Here is a 17143-nt window from a genome sequence, read left to right as displayed (position 1 = left end):
GGCGGTTACCAACTGGTTAAAGAACACATATCACATTAGTATACCAATACAGTGTGAAGCATAAATTTCAATTGTATAGATATACATAAGGGTAACTTATATCATACGTCAAGTAAAGGAGTCTTGCATTAATGGAAAAATCTGCACAGTATCCCACATGACGACAAAAGTAGCTGCACAGCTGGTAATGTAAAGCACTCCAAACCAAAAACGGCGGTTTCTCAGCGAGGGTCCAACTAGGATCTCCAGTAAAAAAAAAAAAACTCAATTTAGAATAGTGTAAAAAAAATAGAGGAAAGATTGTATTTGATATAAATGAGCAGAACATTTTCCAATGCTTAAAAAAAAAAAAAAAAAAAAAAAAAAAAAGAGCGAGATAAGCCCAGCACACCTAACAGAAAAAAAAGAGTAGGTATCTTAAGAGTATCTAAGTATCTAAGAGGTCGCCCAAAAGGTCAGCCATCAAAGTGTGCATAGCAAAAGATGGGAGGATCTGTGTAGTCCTCTAATCTAGGGGGTATGCCTGTATAGGTGCAAACAAACTGCGACATGGATGAAATTCAAATATTGTCTTTTTGTTGTTGAAAAGACAAACAGATACATATCTGTTTTTTTTTTTTTACCTCTCACGTAGATAGACTCGTGCTGGGGTATCCTCATGGAGTCAGAGCCGTCGCAGCTGTGTGTTCGTTGCTGCTGACTGCTTCGATAAAGAGATCAGAACGTCCGCATATGCGCAGTGGCATTAAGGCGTAATGACGTTATTGTGACGATATTGTGAGTCGTCGCATATGGAATGGGATATGACGCTCCCGCATGCGCAGTGGCATCGCAATGTCATGACGCAGATACAGGGGCACAGAAAGGTCACGCTTCCACAGTACCATCCTCCCCTGAAAGACCTGAAGCAACTAGCCAGTCTGAGCCCTCCAGACTCCTCAGGTGTTGCAGCTGCTTCCAACATTTCAGCCTCTGCATACGTCACTAAGGAAGATTTGGCTTCAGCATTAGCTGATTTGGAAGGGAAAATATATGATATGCTCGCATCTTCCTCCTAGGCTGCGAGTTATTGGACATGTCCCCTTCTCCTGCACCTGACCTTCCAGCATTGGAACAGGATTGGACAGGAGATGTTGAATTACCTTTGGGGGATCCGGAAGAAGGGCATGCGGATGTCTCCTCCTCCTGAGGATTCAGTCTCAGAATAAACTTTTTCAGCCTCGCAATCCCAAAGATTGCTGGTTCAATCTCTTATGGAATTGGTCTGTTCTAGCTTTAAGTTGCCCCCAGCAGAGGCGGCTGAAGCCCCCTTTTCATCTTTGGGTTCTCTAAGGCCTCCACGGGGTCTACATGTTTTCCCTATACACCCTTTGCTGGTGCAGCTAATATATGTTGACTGGGATCACCCAGATGAGCATTTTCTTCCTCCTAAAAGGTTTTCTCTTCTGGAAGAAAAGTTCACTAGAAAGTGGAGTTTGCCAGCAGTAGGATCTGCTATCTTCTCTGTGAATAGGAGTTTAACTTGTCCATTGGACAATGTACAGGTGTTTTAAGGATCCAGCCGATTAAAAAACTGGAATCTTTACTTGGAGCCTAATTTGCTGTAGCAGGTGCAGTAGCACAACCTGCCGTAGCAGCAATAGGCATTTGTCATTCCCTAAAGGACCAAGTTAAGCAGGTTATCAAAGGGGTACCTGCTCGAAGAGAAGAGGCCCAGGATTTAGCTACCAAGGGCCTTATGTTGTGCGGTTGATGCTATCAAAGATTCTATCCAGCAGGCGTCACTCCTTGCTCTCCTGTTGGTACATATGCATAGAATTCTGTGACTAAAACATTGGTCAGCTGAGTCGCCATGTAAAAGGCTATTGGCTGGTTTTCCCTTTCATGGGGGAACGGTTGGATAAGTACATCCAAAAAATTTAAAAGGAGTAGGCGTCCTTCATTCAAACGTGTTTCCAGGGGCAACGGCCTCTAGGTTGTCGCAATGGCCTCCGCCGTCGGGGTCAAATGGTAGGCCTCAGGGCCAATCAAAAGGTCTGAAGAAGCCGTGGGGGCAGAAGCCTACAAGGCAGAGTCCCAAGGCCTTCTTATGAAGGGCCGCCCCCATTTGATCGAGTGGGGGGAAAACTTCTGTGGTTTTCAGGGGCTTGACAAGAAGAGATCCTAGACAGATGGGTCTTTATTTCTGGCGCTAGACTGATTGATGACTCAGGGTGTAATCATAGAGACCCTCTCAGATGAGCAGGGCATGGGGTTTTATTCTAATCTATTCACGGTACCAAAACCGTATTTAGATGTCGGACCCATTCTAGATCTCAAAGATCTGAATTGGTTCCTAAACATCCACTCCTTTCGCATTGAATTTATCTGGTAAGTCGTATCCACCCCGCGGGGAGGAGAATTTCTAGCATCCATAGACATCAATGTCTCAACCTAGAGAAATCATCATTGCGTCCAGTGAGGAGGTTGGAGTATTTAGGTCTGGTTATAGACACAGCCCAAAGAAGGGTGTTTTTGCCTCAGACAAAAGTCAACGCTATAAGAGAGAGCTGGTCAGGGCAAGGAAAGGTCCTTCCATTCGCCTTTACATGAGGTTGCTAGGGAAGATTGTGGCTTCATTCGAAGCAGTTCCCTATGCACAGTTTCATTCAAGACTGTTGCAAAACAGTATTCTGTCTGCTTGGAACAAAAAGACCCAAGGCTTGGATTACCCAATGTGTCTGGCTCCAAGGGTGTTCCAGAGTGTCAGTTGGTGGTTGATAACCAAATGTTTGCAATAGGGAAAATCCTTCATACCGGTTACTTGGAGGGTTGTAACAATGGATGCCAGCCTTTTGGGCTGGGTGCAGTCCTGCAAGAGACCACTGTCCAAGGGAAGCGGTCAGAGTCCGAGAAGACCTTGCCAATCAACATCCTAGAGATTCGGGTGGCAAGTCTTGCTCTAAAGGCCTGGACGTTCAGGTTGTGAGGTTGTCCCGTCAGGATACAATTCGAAAATGCCACAGCAGTGGCCTATATCAATCACCAAGGGGGCACCAGAAGCCGTGCAGCCCAGGAGGAGGTGAATAATATTCTGGCCTGGGCAGAGGAGCATGTACCTTGCCTATCTATAGTCTTTATTCCAGGGGTGGAGAATTGGCCGGCGGATTTCTTGAGCCGTTGACAACTATTCCTGGGAGAATGTTCTCTACATCCAAAAATTTTCTGGCCATATGCCAAAGATGGGGTTCCCTGGCCATAGATCTATTGGCGTCCAGGTTCAACAGGAAGTTGGACAACTTTGTGTCAAGAATAAGGGGTCCACTCGCATACAGGACAGATGCCCCCCCCCCCTCCCAGTTCAGCTGCTACCGCGGATTCTTCGCAGGTTGGAAGAGGAAGGAAAGCTGGTAATTCAAGTAGCCCCGGCATGGCCCAGAAGTTCCTGATATGCAGAGATCGTAAGGATGACGGTAGGGGATCCATGGACTATCACTAAATTTAACGGTTTGGCTATTGAAGCCCATGTTCTAAAGAATCGGGAACTTTAAGGTTTAGTGGTAACTACCCTGATTAATGCAAGGAAGCCGGCCTCTAGAACAATTTATTATAGGGTCTGGAGGGCCTATGTTTCCTGGTGTGAAGCCAAAAGATGGCATCCTCAGAATTATTTCATAAGTATATTTCTTGCCTTCCTACAGTTGGTGGTAGAAATGAAGTGGGCCTTAAGTACAATCAAGGGTCAGATCTCAGCCTTGTCTGTGTTTTTTTAAGATCCGCTTGCCTCGCATTCTTTGGTCCGGGCATTTTAGAACAAGGGGGTAACACGTATTGCTCCGCCGGTTAGGACACTCTTGTGCCTATGTAATTTGAATCTAGTTTTGTCAGTTTTACAAAAAACAGCCTTTTGAGCCGATGCGCAATATTTCCTTGGTTCTGTTGACAAGGAAATTGGTGTTCTTAGTTGAGGTAACCTCTGCAAGAAGGATATCAGAATTGGCAGCTTTTTCTTGTAAAGAGCCATATTTAGTTATTCATGAGGACAAGGTGGTGTTGCGTCCTCGCCCAACCTTTCTGTCTAAGGTCGTGTCAGGTTTTCATCTGAATCAAGATGTTGCCCTGTCTTCCTTTTTTCCAGAACCTCGTTCTGTGGAAGAAAAATTGTTACACTCTCTCCAATATAGTGAGAGCAGTTAAAGCCTATCTGAAGGCAACAGCTCCGATACGGAAAACTGTTTTGTTTGTGCTGCCAGATGGCCCCAGGAAACTTTAAACTGGTAATTGTAAAAGGCTTTTAAAGCGTCACTTATGGAGATTTTAACTGCTTTAGCTCTGGACCATTATGCAGCTAAAGGACCAGGCCACTTATTGTGATTCGGCACTGCGTCGCTTTAACTGACAATTGCGCAGTCGTGCGACGTGGCTCCCAAACAAAATTGGTGTCCTTTTTTCCCCACAAATAGAGCTTTCTTTTGGTGGTATTTGATCACCTCTGCGGTTTTTAGTTTTTGCGCTATAAACAAAAATAGCGTCAATTTAAAAAAATATATATATATTTTAATTTTGCTATAATAAACATACCCAAAAAATATATAAAAACACATTTTCCCTCAGTTTAGGCCGATACGTATTCTTCTACATATTTTTGGTAAAAACAAATCGCAATAAGCGTTTATTGATCGGTTTGTGCAAAAGTTGTAGCGTCTACAAAATATGGTATAGTTTTATGGCATTGTTATAAATTTTTTTTTTTTTTTTTGACTAGTAATGGCAACAATCGGCGATTTTTTTATTGTGACTGCGACATGGCGGACACATCGGACACTTTTGACACCATTTTGGGACCATTGTCTTTTTCACAGTAATTGGTGCTATAAAAATGCACCGATTTACTGTGAAAATGACACTGGCAGTGAAGGGGTTAACCACTAGGAGACGCTGAAGGGGTTAAGTGTTCCATAGGAAGTGATTATTACTGTGTGGGGGCGTGGCCTGGCGTTGCACGTCACTGATAGTCTGTTCCGCTGACAGGGAACAGACGATCAGTGACACTGCCACTAGGAAGAACAGGGACAGGTTTGTTTACACTTACCTCTCCCAAGTGGTTAAGGAACCATAGTCTCAATTTCACCGGCGTGCAAAATTTTAAATCATGACATTGTTGGTATCTTTTTACTCTGTGCAACAGAATCTTTTTTGTATTTTACCAAAATTTTTTATTAAATTGTGTGCACTAAAATGCATTTAAATATATATATTTGAAAAATTGCAGCAACCTCCAGGGTCTCTGGAGAAAATGCTGTTCGTAAGTATTTTTTTCAACAGAATAAGCTGTCCTGCAGATGTAACAGTTAAAGGGTTGAGACAAACAATTTAACACTGACAGGAGTGCTTACAATGGTTCACTTTTATTCATTTAGGTAAAACCTTTACCCCAAAAGAAAATAAAGTTACTTAAAAAGTTTTAGCTAGGCTAAGTGTGGCTTTAATTTGTATGTTCTTTTGAATCTTCTAGTGCAGGGATCTCCAAACTAGGGCCCTTCAGCAGTTACGGAACTATATTTCCCGTGAGGCATTTTAAAAATCTGACATTCACAGACATAACTAGACATGATGGGAAATTTGAAGTTCCGGCACAACTGGAGGGCCGTAATTTGGAGACCCTTGTTCTACTGTATCTAACTTTTACCTGCTTCCTGCCCAGGCTAATTTTCACCCTTCAGTGCTGTCACACTTTGACAATTGCATGGTCATGCAACATTGTACATATGACATTTTTATCAATTTTTTTTTCCACACAAATGGAGCTTTATTTTGGTGGTATTTATTCACCACCGTTTATTTTTTATTTTTTGCTAAATAAACAAATACCAACAGGCCTTCACTGAGCACAGGTAAGGTGGCATTGATGGGCACCGATAGGCTGGACTGATGGGCACTGATAGGTGGCACTGAGGAGGCATTGGTGGGAACTGATTGGCAGCACTGTTTAGACTGCACTGATTATCAGTGAACATGTCCCTTTTAGACCAATTTTACACAGGGACTGTGTTGGCGCTAAAGAAGGGTTTAAAAACTCCCATGTTGCGGTGCTTTGGAAGCATTCATTTCAATGGGCAGGGCATTTTTGAAGCACTAAATACAAAGATGCTGGTTGCGGGACTTTTCGGAACCGCTCCAGTGTGAAAAGTTACACTTGTATGAATGGAAAGCGGTTTTCAGGTGCTTAGCAGAGGCTTTTTCCAGCGCTAAAGCGTCTGAAAAACTGTCCCAGTGTGGAAGGGGTCTTGCACAAGCCAGGTATTTGCTCTCCTCTTCTGTATTTATTTTATTGAAATAAACTTTTTTTTACACTTTTTTTTTCTTGCTGTCACAAGGAATGAACAACATGACCGCATAAGCTGTGACAGGTCCGATCAGACACAGATCAGTCTGGCTGCTTTGCTGGCCATCAATCGCCCAGTAAACACAAAGCCAAAACCAGAGGTGACAATTATTTTCTCTCCCGGTTTCTGATGTTACACATTGGGAGGAACAACATCAGTTCCTCTCACTGTGTGCCTGGAGCCCGAAGCCACCAGCTGCATCCTTTACCAGGTTCACTGATCACTTGGGAGGGCCTGGTAAAGACAGCCGGCTATAAAAATAATCCAGCAGCACTTTAGCCGTTCGGATTACTTTTCACTGGCGTCGGAATCGCCGGCTGATAACACCCTTCCTATCCAGCGACATACCAGTACATCGCTGCACAGGAAGCAGTTAAAACGGATATCGCAGCTGCTGATGTTCTAATTAATGCAGCATTTCCTTACTTGATGCAGCCTGCTAATAATATTTAAACTTTTTTCTTCAAACAGGTTACTTATAAAATTTGTGAGAGACCAAAGTGCCCCAGACTGGCAGGGATACCTATACACTGGACTGCTTTTCTTCTGTGCCTGCCTTCAGACACTCATCTTGCACAAGTATTTCCACATCTGCTTTGTTACAGGGATGAGGCTAAAAACTGCCATCATTGGAGTTGTTTACCGTAAGGTATGAAGCCATAATCAACTCTTCTTTTTCTTTCCACAATGATCTCAAATTTTCTCCCACTTATTACAAAGTAAACATTTTCAAAAGTTGCTTTCACAAATTATGTCAATTTCGGTATTATACGTCATTTTTTAAATGGTATCTTTATTGGCAGAGTGAGAAAAGAGAACTAGTTTTGTCTAGCAAGTAGAAAACGAACAGGCTATATTTTAAGCTTGCCTTTTTTTTTTGTATGTATTTTATCAATATTTTGGATAGTGTGGTGAGGGGTTCGAACCACTGTCCGGTTTTTGTTGCTATCATTCAACATTCTGTCCTGCGTTGTTGTCCACAGTCAGCATAGATGGGTGCATGGCTTTTGGCACCTTTATGAACCCAGTGAATTGAATAAATAATTGATGAATTAAGGAAATAACCAGGACTTCTTAACCGTGACATACCTAGCATATCTTGCACCCAAGGACAGTAATTGTTTACCAATTAAGGACTGGAAGATTTGCCCCTGTAACCACTTCAATACAGGGCATTTTCACCCACTTCCTGCCCAGGACAATTTTCTGCGCTGTAACATTTTGAATGACAATTGCGCGGTCATGCAACACTGTACCCGTATGAAATTTTGATAATCCCCCCCCCCCCCCCCGCCCACAAATAGAACTTTCTTTTGGTGGTATATGATCACCTCAATTTAAAATTCGCAATAAGCGTTTGATTGGTCTGCGCAAAAGTTATAGCACCTACAAAATAGGTTATTGATTTATGGCATTATTTTTTTTTTTTTACTAGTAATGGAGGCGATCTGTGATTTTTGTCAGGACTGTGACATTGCGGCAATATCGGACACTTTTTTGGAACCATTGACCATTATTCAGCAAATTATAAATATGCACTGATTACTGTATAAATGTCACTGGCAGGCAAAGGGTTAACACTAGGGAAGGGGTTAACACTAGGGAGCGATCAAAGGGTTACCTAGGGAGTGATTCTAACTGTGGGGGGAGGGGACTGACTGGGAGAGGTGCTATATACTCCTATATTCAAGGAACACATGATCTGTCTCCTCTCCCTTGACAGGGTGTTTACGCGCAGATCCACATTCCTGCTCTGTGACCAGCAATCGCGGGTGCCCGACGGACATCGCGTCTGCCAGGCACGTGCATCGGCTCTTTTTTTTTTGCGATACGGCACTGCGTCGCTTTAACTGACAATTGCACGGTTGTGCAACGCTGTACCCAAACAACATTTATGTCCTTTTTTCCCAAAAATAGAGCTTTATTTTGGTGGTATTTGATCACCTCTGTTTTTATTTTTATTTTTGTTTTTTTATTTTTTTGCGCTATAAACAAAAAAAATATGAAAAAAATAATTTCTTTATCAGTTTGGGCCAATCTTTCACATGCTTTTGCTAAAAAAAATCACAATAAGCGTATATTGATTTGTGCAGGTTATAGCGCTACAAAATTATATGAATTGTTTTTTGTTTGGTGGTGATCAGTGGTTTTTAGCAGGATTGCGGCGGACAGATCGGACACATTTGACACTTTTTTGGGACCACTGACATTTATGCAGTGATCAGTGCTATACAAATGCACTGATTAATCTATAAATTTTACTGGCAGGGAAGGATCAAGGGGTTAAACATGTTCCCTGGGAGCTGTTTCTAAATTAGGGGGGAAGGGAGGTCAGTACTGACTGGGAGTACAGAGAGATTGCTGTTCCTAATCACTAGGAACAGCAAATCACTCTGAACTCCCCTGACCGTTAAAGGGAGAGCCATATAGCTACAGCAATTCATGGGAACCAGCCGACCTGCCGCCGTATGACAGCGACTGGTCGGCAAGTGATTAATACCCCCCAAATCTCCCAAAAAGGGGAATAGTTAATTAAAACCTGGGCCTTCTCCTATAGACGGGACACATATGCAGCAGTCCTTTTTACCCACAAAAAATGCTTTGATTGTGCCACAAGCAAGAGTCTAATAGATACGTGCAAGAGTCAAGGGGACAGGAGTATCTAACACAGTGCAGGGGTCAGGAGTGCATATTGCACAGAGTACAGGAGTCGGGAGAGAGTAATGGGCCACTTTAAAGGGGACAACAACAAAACATTTCCCTTTCTAGTACAAATTTCCCTCCGAAGCCCATACCCCCCACTGTAAATATCTCTCTAACATTGCTATATCCTTCGTCTCTGCCTACTCCCCATGTACAACCCCCCAAAGCACAAACACTTCAGTACAGACCCCTCCATCCATCTAGTTTGTATATTTTTGTTCCCGTACAGCCCACTGACCAGCTTTAGATAAGAGTTACGGACTACACTTATACAGAGGGACCTTGCTGAGGCAGTTTGTCTTCCACATCTTTGCGAATATTAAGGACTACCATTTCTGTTTTTAATATACCTGTATGGTACTTAGTTTTGCTAAATCCAGTAATATGAAAGTAGTCTGCCCCCTTGCAGTGCCCACAGCTTATAAATCTTCTTTACATTAAGATACTGCCACTATATACCTTTTTTGGATGATATTTATACCACAGTTGGGTGATAAACTGCACAGTTTCTCCAGTGCTGAGAGTTCAGATAGGAGAATTCTACTACAGCCTGTATACACGCCCAAATGTGTGATGTTAATATCATGTGTCCTGGCTAGCTCTGAGAACTAGTAAATGTGCTCTCTAGCATAAAAGACACAACTGAGCATGTGCAGGTTGGCTACCCTGCCTGTGTTGGCTGGCCTTCCCCAGATACACAGTGCAGGAGGGGAAGGATCTGTGCCTTTTTACACAATGCAGAGGATTAACCCCTTAATTTCCACGGCGAGTATAACATGCATGCTATGCTGCACATACAGACTGTTTTTACTGTTGTGGGTTTAGGGACACTTTAACCACATCCATACCGCGTCATTGTAAAATGACGGCAGCATGAACCCCTCCTCGATCCGGGTGGATGTCATATGACGTCCTGTGTTTTCCGGCGATCTAGGGCGCGCGCGCGGCGACGCTCATGACCCGGCGCGGGTGGCCGCGATTGCCGCCGGGTGCCCGCGATTGTCGGTAATCACGGCAGGAGTGTGGATCTGTGTGTGTAAACGCACAGATCCACCTCCTGTCAGCGGTGAGGAGACCAATGTGTGTTCCCAGTACAGAGGAACACACATCGGTCTCCTCCCCTTGAGAGTCCCCTCCCCCCTACAGTTATAACACATCTTTAGGGAACATATTAACCCTTTCAACGCCCCCTAGTGGTTAACCCCTTCCCTGCCAGTCACATTTACACAGTAATCAATGCAATTTATAGCATTAATCGCTGTATAAATGTGAATGGTCCCAAAAACATGTCAAAAGTGTCCGATGTGTTCGCCGCAATGTCGCTGTGACAGTAAAAAAATCGCAAATCGCCGCCAATACTAGTAAAAAAATTAATAAAATAAAAATGCCATAAATCTACCACCTATTTTGTAGACGCTATGACTTTTGCGCAAACCAATCAATATGATTATTGCGTTTTTTTTTTTAAAAATTGTGATATTTATTAAATAAAGTAAAAAATAGTGTTTTTTTTTTTTTAAATGTTCGCTCTTCTTTGCAAAAAATAAAAACCGCAGAGATGATCAAATAACACCAAAAGAAAGCTCTATTTGTGGGAACAAAATGATAAAAAAAATTGTTTGGGTACAGTGTAGCACGACCGCGCAATTGTCATTCTAAGTGTGACAGTGCTGAAAGCTGAAAATTGGCTTGGGCAGGAAGGTGCGTAAGTGCCCGGTATGGAAGTGGTTAAAGGGGTTGGACGGACACAGCTCCTTAAATCTTGACAAGTGGGTTATGTTCCCTGTTTACAGGAGAGGACTGGGCAGAAACATGTTAGATAATTAAATACATGTTACATTAAAGCGGAGGTTCACCCAAAAAACAAGTATCTAACATTACATTCAGTATACCTCAAACATGTACAATATGCCGTTTTTTTTTTTTTTTTTGGGGGGGGGGGTGTACATACGGTATTATCTGTATTTTCCTCCCGGTTTCCAGATACTCACTCCCGCGGGACTGGGCGTTCCTGTGCAGTGCCGCAATGTCATCTGGGACTTCGCCCATATGATTGACATGCCTGAGAAAAAGTCCCACCGGCGGATAAGGCGCGTCACGACTTTCCGAAAGTAGCCGAACCACGAGTCGGCTCTATACGGGGCCTGCGCAGTCAGCTCTACACGGCTCCTAGTCGGTGCGCAGGCGCCGTATAGAGCCGACTCACGGTTTGGCTACTTTCAAAAAGTTGTGACACGCCTTATCCGCCGGGGGGAGTTTTTCTCAGGCACGTCAATCATATGGGCGAAGTCCCAGATGACATTGCGGCACTGCACAGGAACGCCCAGTCCCGCGGGAGCGAGTACCCCGAAGCCGGGTGGAAAATTCAGATAATACCGTATGCACACCCCCCCCCCAAAAAAAAAAAGGCGTACTGTACATGTTTGAGGTATACTGAATGTAATGTTCGATACTTGTTTTTTGGGTGAACCTCCGCTTTAAAAGAGTTGAACAGCCCTGCCCAGGGGGCGGTCCCTCCAGACATAACCCTCCTCACTGCAGCATGCAGCCTCAGTTTCGTTCTGCCCAGCAAGGAGAAGGACGTATGGCTCCCTTTTGGGCCCAGCGCCCTGAGGAGAAATTTTATTTTATTTTACTTTTTCTTGAAAAATCTTCTTTCAACTGTCGGCTCAGAGACATGCTGGATAATATAGATCGTTGTAGTCTACTCAGTCCGACCAGCAACATGGGCACACCTTTGCAAAGAGGCTAGGTCTGCCACGCCATACCCCATGACTCCTGGGGTGGCCGGTGAGCTTTGCTCCGAGGTCCAAATATGACTGGGCTGTGGTGTTGTCTCACTCACAGTGGACCGGGCCGACGGCTACCTCCATTGCGGTTGTAGTTCTGTCAGGAATGCGTCAGCCAGTCCTCGCTCGGATGGGTAAGTACAGTCCCTCCCGCTTCGGTGGGTTAGTATGGCTGGGCATTCCTGGGGTTCGGGGGTCCTCTTCTCCTCCCTTCCCTGCTCCTTTTCCCTTGCTGCATTGCTAAAATTTCCGCTGTCAGGGGGGAGGGGGCCTTCCTGAGGGGACTGTGTTATCTGGTCTGTGTTTTTTCTTTTTTGTATTGGGCTTTCCTGTGAGGGCTTTTTCACTGTTAAAAAGCCCTAGGAGGCTTTTCCTGTTTAAATGCTGCATTTTGCCGCCATTTGGTACACAGGTCCCTGCAGATGCCGCACAGTTACCTCACGGTTCTTTTCCTCTCACACACTGTGTGCTGAGAGCAGACCGCAACGCTGGGCAGTCTCCTCCTGAGGTGAGTCTCCTGGGTACCCCTTATCAGCGCAGCAAGTGGGTGAGAGGCCCTGAAAAGAGGGCTCTAGGAGCTTGTGTTTATTTGTAAGGACAGGTGTGCATATTATACATATACACTATGTAAATATTATTAATATTTTGAGACAGGTATCTGGGTCCTTCCCCAACATGCTGGTGGTGGCAGCAGGTGTTAGCCCCTGGGATTCCCACAGAGGTTTTATTGTTAGTCCTGGACACGTTTGTGCCAGGGTGGGGGTGGACTGCGGACGGGCAGTAAGAGTGCTCCCTTCCCCCGTTATCCCCTGGGGAATGCTCTGTTCTGGAGCCATGGACCAGATACCTGGGTAGTAAAAAAAAAACAAAAAACAAGCAGGATAAGGCATTTATGGGTGCGCTTCTCACTGCTGCAAGGGACTCTCTTAAGCTGGATAGTGCAGCTGGGTTTCTGCCGAGGGCTCGGTCTTTTTTGGATCACACAAATCAGACCGCTCTGTGTAGGTTTTTTTCCTTCTGTGCCCTTCTTTGATAATTTTTTTTATTTTTTTTTTAACAGAGATGTTTTATTGAAAGACAAAACAGGATTACAGCATCACATGGATATGATGGCACAGTGAAGTACAAAAATCAGCAAACAACTTAAGAGTTAACACAGAATAAAATCCCTAACCACAACATAGATTTAAAGTGAGAGAAAAAAAAAAAGCAAAGGCAAACGATCCCCATCATGAACCATAATGAACAATCCTTAGTTATACAGGTGCTATACCCCCTTCAGGGATTCTGTAAAGAGTGAGAGAACAGAGTGCCTAAAGGAGGGGGGGGGGGAATAAGCAGAAGCAGCAGTTATGTCATCAGGAGCAGCGCACTGATAGGCGCACTGGCTACAATCAGCCCCTAGCATCAATCCACCCAGACCAGACTTTATCAAATTTTGCAGGACACTGTCTACTCTCATAGGTGAGTCTGTAGAACTTTGTTTACAGAGGGAGTCCAGGACTCCACAGTAGGCGGTGCCGCCGCTTTCCATTTAAGAAGGATTTCTCTCCTGGCATAGAACAGGGAGAAAGTGAGAAACAATTTAGTGTATCTGTCCCCCTGAACCTCCTCCAAGTGACTCAGGAGAAAAACCAGGGGATCCAAAGGGACCTGAAGTCGAGATATTGCGCCCAGGACCTCAGCTATTTGACCCCAGTAAGGCTGAATCTCTGGACACGACCAGACCATGTGCCAGAATGAGCCCACCTTAACCCTACTAAGCGGGCAGAGGGGGTCTCTTTGGGGGACTATCCGGGCTAAACTTTTGGGGGTAAGTAGGCCCTATGCAAGAACTTAATCTGACCAAACCTGTCCCTAGCTGCTATAAGTGACGGGATGAACGTGGACACACACTCCTCCCACTTCTCATCATCCAGGCCAGGCATGTCAGCCCTCCACTTCTCAAAGGTGCGAGTCAACCTAGAGTCATGCGCTACCGTCAGATAAAGGTAAAGTGTGGAGAGAGGTCGCCACATAGTATGTGAAGTCAAGAGCCGCTCCATCGAGTCCAACTCCAGTGTAAGTCTGTCCGGGAACTGGGCCCCAAATGCGTGCCGTAGCTGCCAGTACCGGAACGTCCATTTCGCCGGCAATCAGTATTGGGCTCTCATATCCTGGAAGGTCATGAGCCCACCATTGCTGACAATGTGTTTAAGGGTAGTTATCCCCCTACCAGCCCACACTGAGGGGTCGGGCAGGGAGTGAAAATGAGGCAATAGAGGATTGCCCCACAACGGCATATAAGGGGAGATGTGGGAGGGCCTTGCATATACTTCCCTAGAGTCCTTCCAAGCCCTAATCGTGGTCTTCATAGGGACTGTAACCGAGGAAGCAGCCTGGAAACCCCTAAATGGCAGGTTGCTGAGGGCGGCGTACGAACCTAAGATAGCGGCCTCCAGCGTGACCGCCGGGTTCTGTCTAGGTTGGGCGATCCACCACCTGACAGTGACCAAAGCGGCCGCCCAGTAATACACTTGGAAGTTGGGGAGCGCCAAGCCACCACTAGAGAGGGGCAAATGTAAAGTTTTCTTCACAATCCTGGGAGTCCTGCCGGCCCAGAGAAAGGTCCCCAACTGACCCTCTAAATTCTTGAAAAAAACCCTGGGAAGATGAACCAGGGTATTCCTAAAATAGTACAAAAATTTGGGCAAGAGCACCATCTTCAGCAAGTTGATCCTACCTCCCGGGGTCAATGGGAGCGAGTGCCACGCCGCACATTTGGTGACGACCTGCCACATAAGAGGCTGGAGGTTCCGAGCCACAAAGTCCCCCAACGTCGCAGTGATCTTGATCCCAAGATTTTTGATTTCCTCCACCCATTTAAGCTGCGTCTGGAAGGTAGAGTTAGTAGGGGAGGGATGGAGTGAAAAGAGTTCCGACTTGTCCCAATTAATGTGGACTCCAGAGAATCCGGCAAAGCAGTCAAATTGGGCCAAAGCCTTGCTGAGGGAGGTGGACGAATCAGCCAGGCAGAGCAGGGCATCGTCTGCGTAAAGAGAAATTTTTTCGTGGATAGCGCCAACTTGTATTTCCTGTATCTCCCCGTCAGCTCTAATAAGGGCAGCCAGGGGTTCTATGGTCAGAGCGAACAGGCCCGGAGAGAGGGGACAGCCCTGTCTCGTGCCGCGGCCCAGTGGGAATGGTTCCGAGAGGCAAGCATTGGTGCAGACCCTAGCCTAAAGGGGCCGTGTAAAGTAGTTTGACCCATGAGATGAACCTGGTGCCAAAACCAAATTTAGTAAGGACCTCCCACAGATACCTCCACTCAACAGTCAAAGGCCTTTTCGGCGCTGCAGCGTCCGCCCTGGCTATATGGGTAAAGAGTCTCCTAAGGTTTACGTCGGTACCCCTGCCTGGCATGAAACCCGTTTGATCAGGGTTCACCAATGCCGTAATAATTGTGTTTAACCTATTGGCCAGGACCTTAGCTAGCAACTTGGCGTCGACGTTCAATAATGAAATGGGCCTATAGGAGGGGCACAGGGAGGGGTCTTTACCCGGCTTCGGGATAACAACAATAACTGCATCACCCATGGATAGGGGGAGAGAATGCAGGCGTTTAGCAGCCGCCAGCATCTCCCGCAGCCTAACAGCTAAAACGTTGGGGTATTGCTTGTAAAGCTCCTACAGGCAGACCGTCAGGTCCAGGTGTCTTGCCTGGTTGCATGACTTTGAGTGCTTTAAGTATTTCGTCCAGAGAGATAGGTGTGTCGAGGGTATCCCTGTATTTGTCAGTCAGGACAGGAACGTCAACCTCATCAAGGTAGGTAGCTAATTCGTCATCCCTGAAGGTCACCTGTGATGTGTATAGCCTTTGATAGTACGTGGCAAAGCAACGGTTGATCTCCTCCGAGGTGTAGAGGAGATCCCCGTCCGGTCCGAGAATATGGGAGATGGCTATGCCACCCGACCGCTCTCTAGAGAGCCAGGCGAGGAGCCTACCCGACCTCTACCCCTGCTCAAATATACGTTGGGACTGAGCGAGTAGTTTTTTTTTGAGTCAGGGAAGTGCAAAGGGACAGAACCTCTCTGGTCAAAACCTGGAGGCTCTTGAGGTTTGTGTAGTGTTGGGGGTCCCGTGAGCGAACATAGAGTGCCTCCTGCGCAGCGGCAGCATCCTCGGCTGCAACCAACGCAGAACGCCTCCCCCGGCTGACCCGGGCTATAATGGTCTGGTACTGACCACTTGTAAAGGCCTTGAAAGCATCCCAAACTACCACAAGGGAGGCCGTGTCCGAATTAGTGGCCCAAAACCTCTCCAGCACCCCTGTGAATTGGGAGTCCACATCCTGATCCGGAATCCAAAACCTTGAGAGCCTCCACAGCCTACTCGGGGATCCCGGGTCACCCAAGCTCACTAACAGGGGAGCATGGTCCCAGATACCCCTAGGCAGTATCTTGACCTCCCTGATCTTAGACAGAACCGATTTGTCCCGCAAACACCAGATCTATACGGGAGAAGGAGGCATGTGAGGCAGAGTGGCAGGTGTAGGCCCGCGCCTGAGGGTGTCTCCACCGCCAGACGTCAGTCAAGCCGTAGGCCTCAGCCCAGGAGGTCAGACCCGGGGAGGAGGGACCCGCACCCGCCATCCTGTCCATGCTCGGATCAGGGGCCATGTTAAAATCACCCAGCAGGATCATGTGATCTGAGGCAAAATCCACTAATATGGCTGTTATCTTGTTCAACAATACCAGCAAAGCCCGGGGAGGCAGATGCAAACCTACAATAGACCAGGTCTGAGATGGGATTCTTTGATCATTTCTAAGAGGCGGAATGAGAACAGCCGCTGAGGGCTTTTGTAGTCCCTCACCGCCGGGCGGTTCAGTGCCCCTTTGAGGAGAGCCTTTTCAAAAGGTGGGCTTCTTCTTCGGTGGTGGACCCTCCGGGTGTCATGTATAGGTGACCACTCTTCCTATTGCGGGAACCCCCGCTTGTATGGGTCTGACTGACAGAAGATCCAAAATACTGACCCGTTCCATGTTTACCATGCTGGGGTCTGACTTGCGGCCTATTGTGGCCACTACTCTGGGGTTTCAGTTGGCGCTGGCGCCATTTTATGGGAGGTTTTTCAATTACATTAAAAACCTCCATTGGCGGCCATGTTGTCGTAGCCGCGCTATGGCACAGCTTACATTGCGGTCAGCCATTTTCCTGTGGCCGCGTTCTGAACACTCGGCGGCCATTTTGGAGTAGTCCTGACCCCTAGTGCTGTATACAACTCACGGAGTGAGCATTTTGCACCA

The 17143-nt window shown here is 46.2% G+C and overlaps 1 protein-coding gene across 3 annotated transcripts in view; it reads left to right on the top strand.

Annotated features, from left to right (window-relative positions):
• The window catches only part of LOC120943551 (multidrug resistance-associated protein 1-like), a 650821-nt gene that overhangs the window by 171976 nt on the left and 461702 nt on the right, over positions 1–17143 (top strand). For all 3 annotated transcript variants that reach the window (XM_040356917.1, XM_040356914.1, XM_040356915.1), the window contains exon 9: positions 6837–7014. In XM_040356917.1, coding sequence (XP_040212851.1) covers positions 6837–7014 — 178 coding nt within the window. The remainder of the gene's footprint in view (positions 1–6836; positions 7015–17143) is intronic.

The sequence above is a fragment of the Rana temporaria genome, chromosome 6, assembly GCF_905171775.1.
Source record: "Rana temporaria chromosome 6, aRanTem1.1, whole genome shotgun sequence".
Classification (NCBI taxonomy): Eukaryota; Metazoa; Chordata; class Amphibia; order Anura; family Ranidae; genus Rana; species Rana temporaria.
Note: the sequence above shows the minus strand (reverse complement) of the source record. Positions and strands in the feature narration are given on the sequence as shown.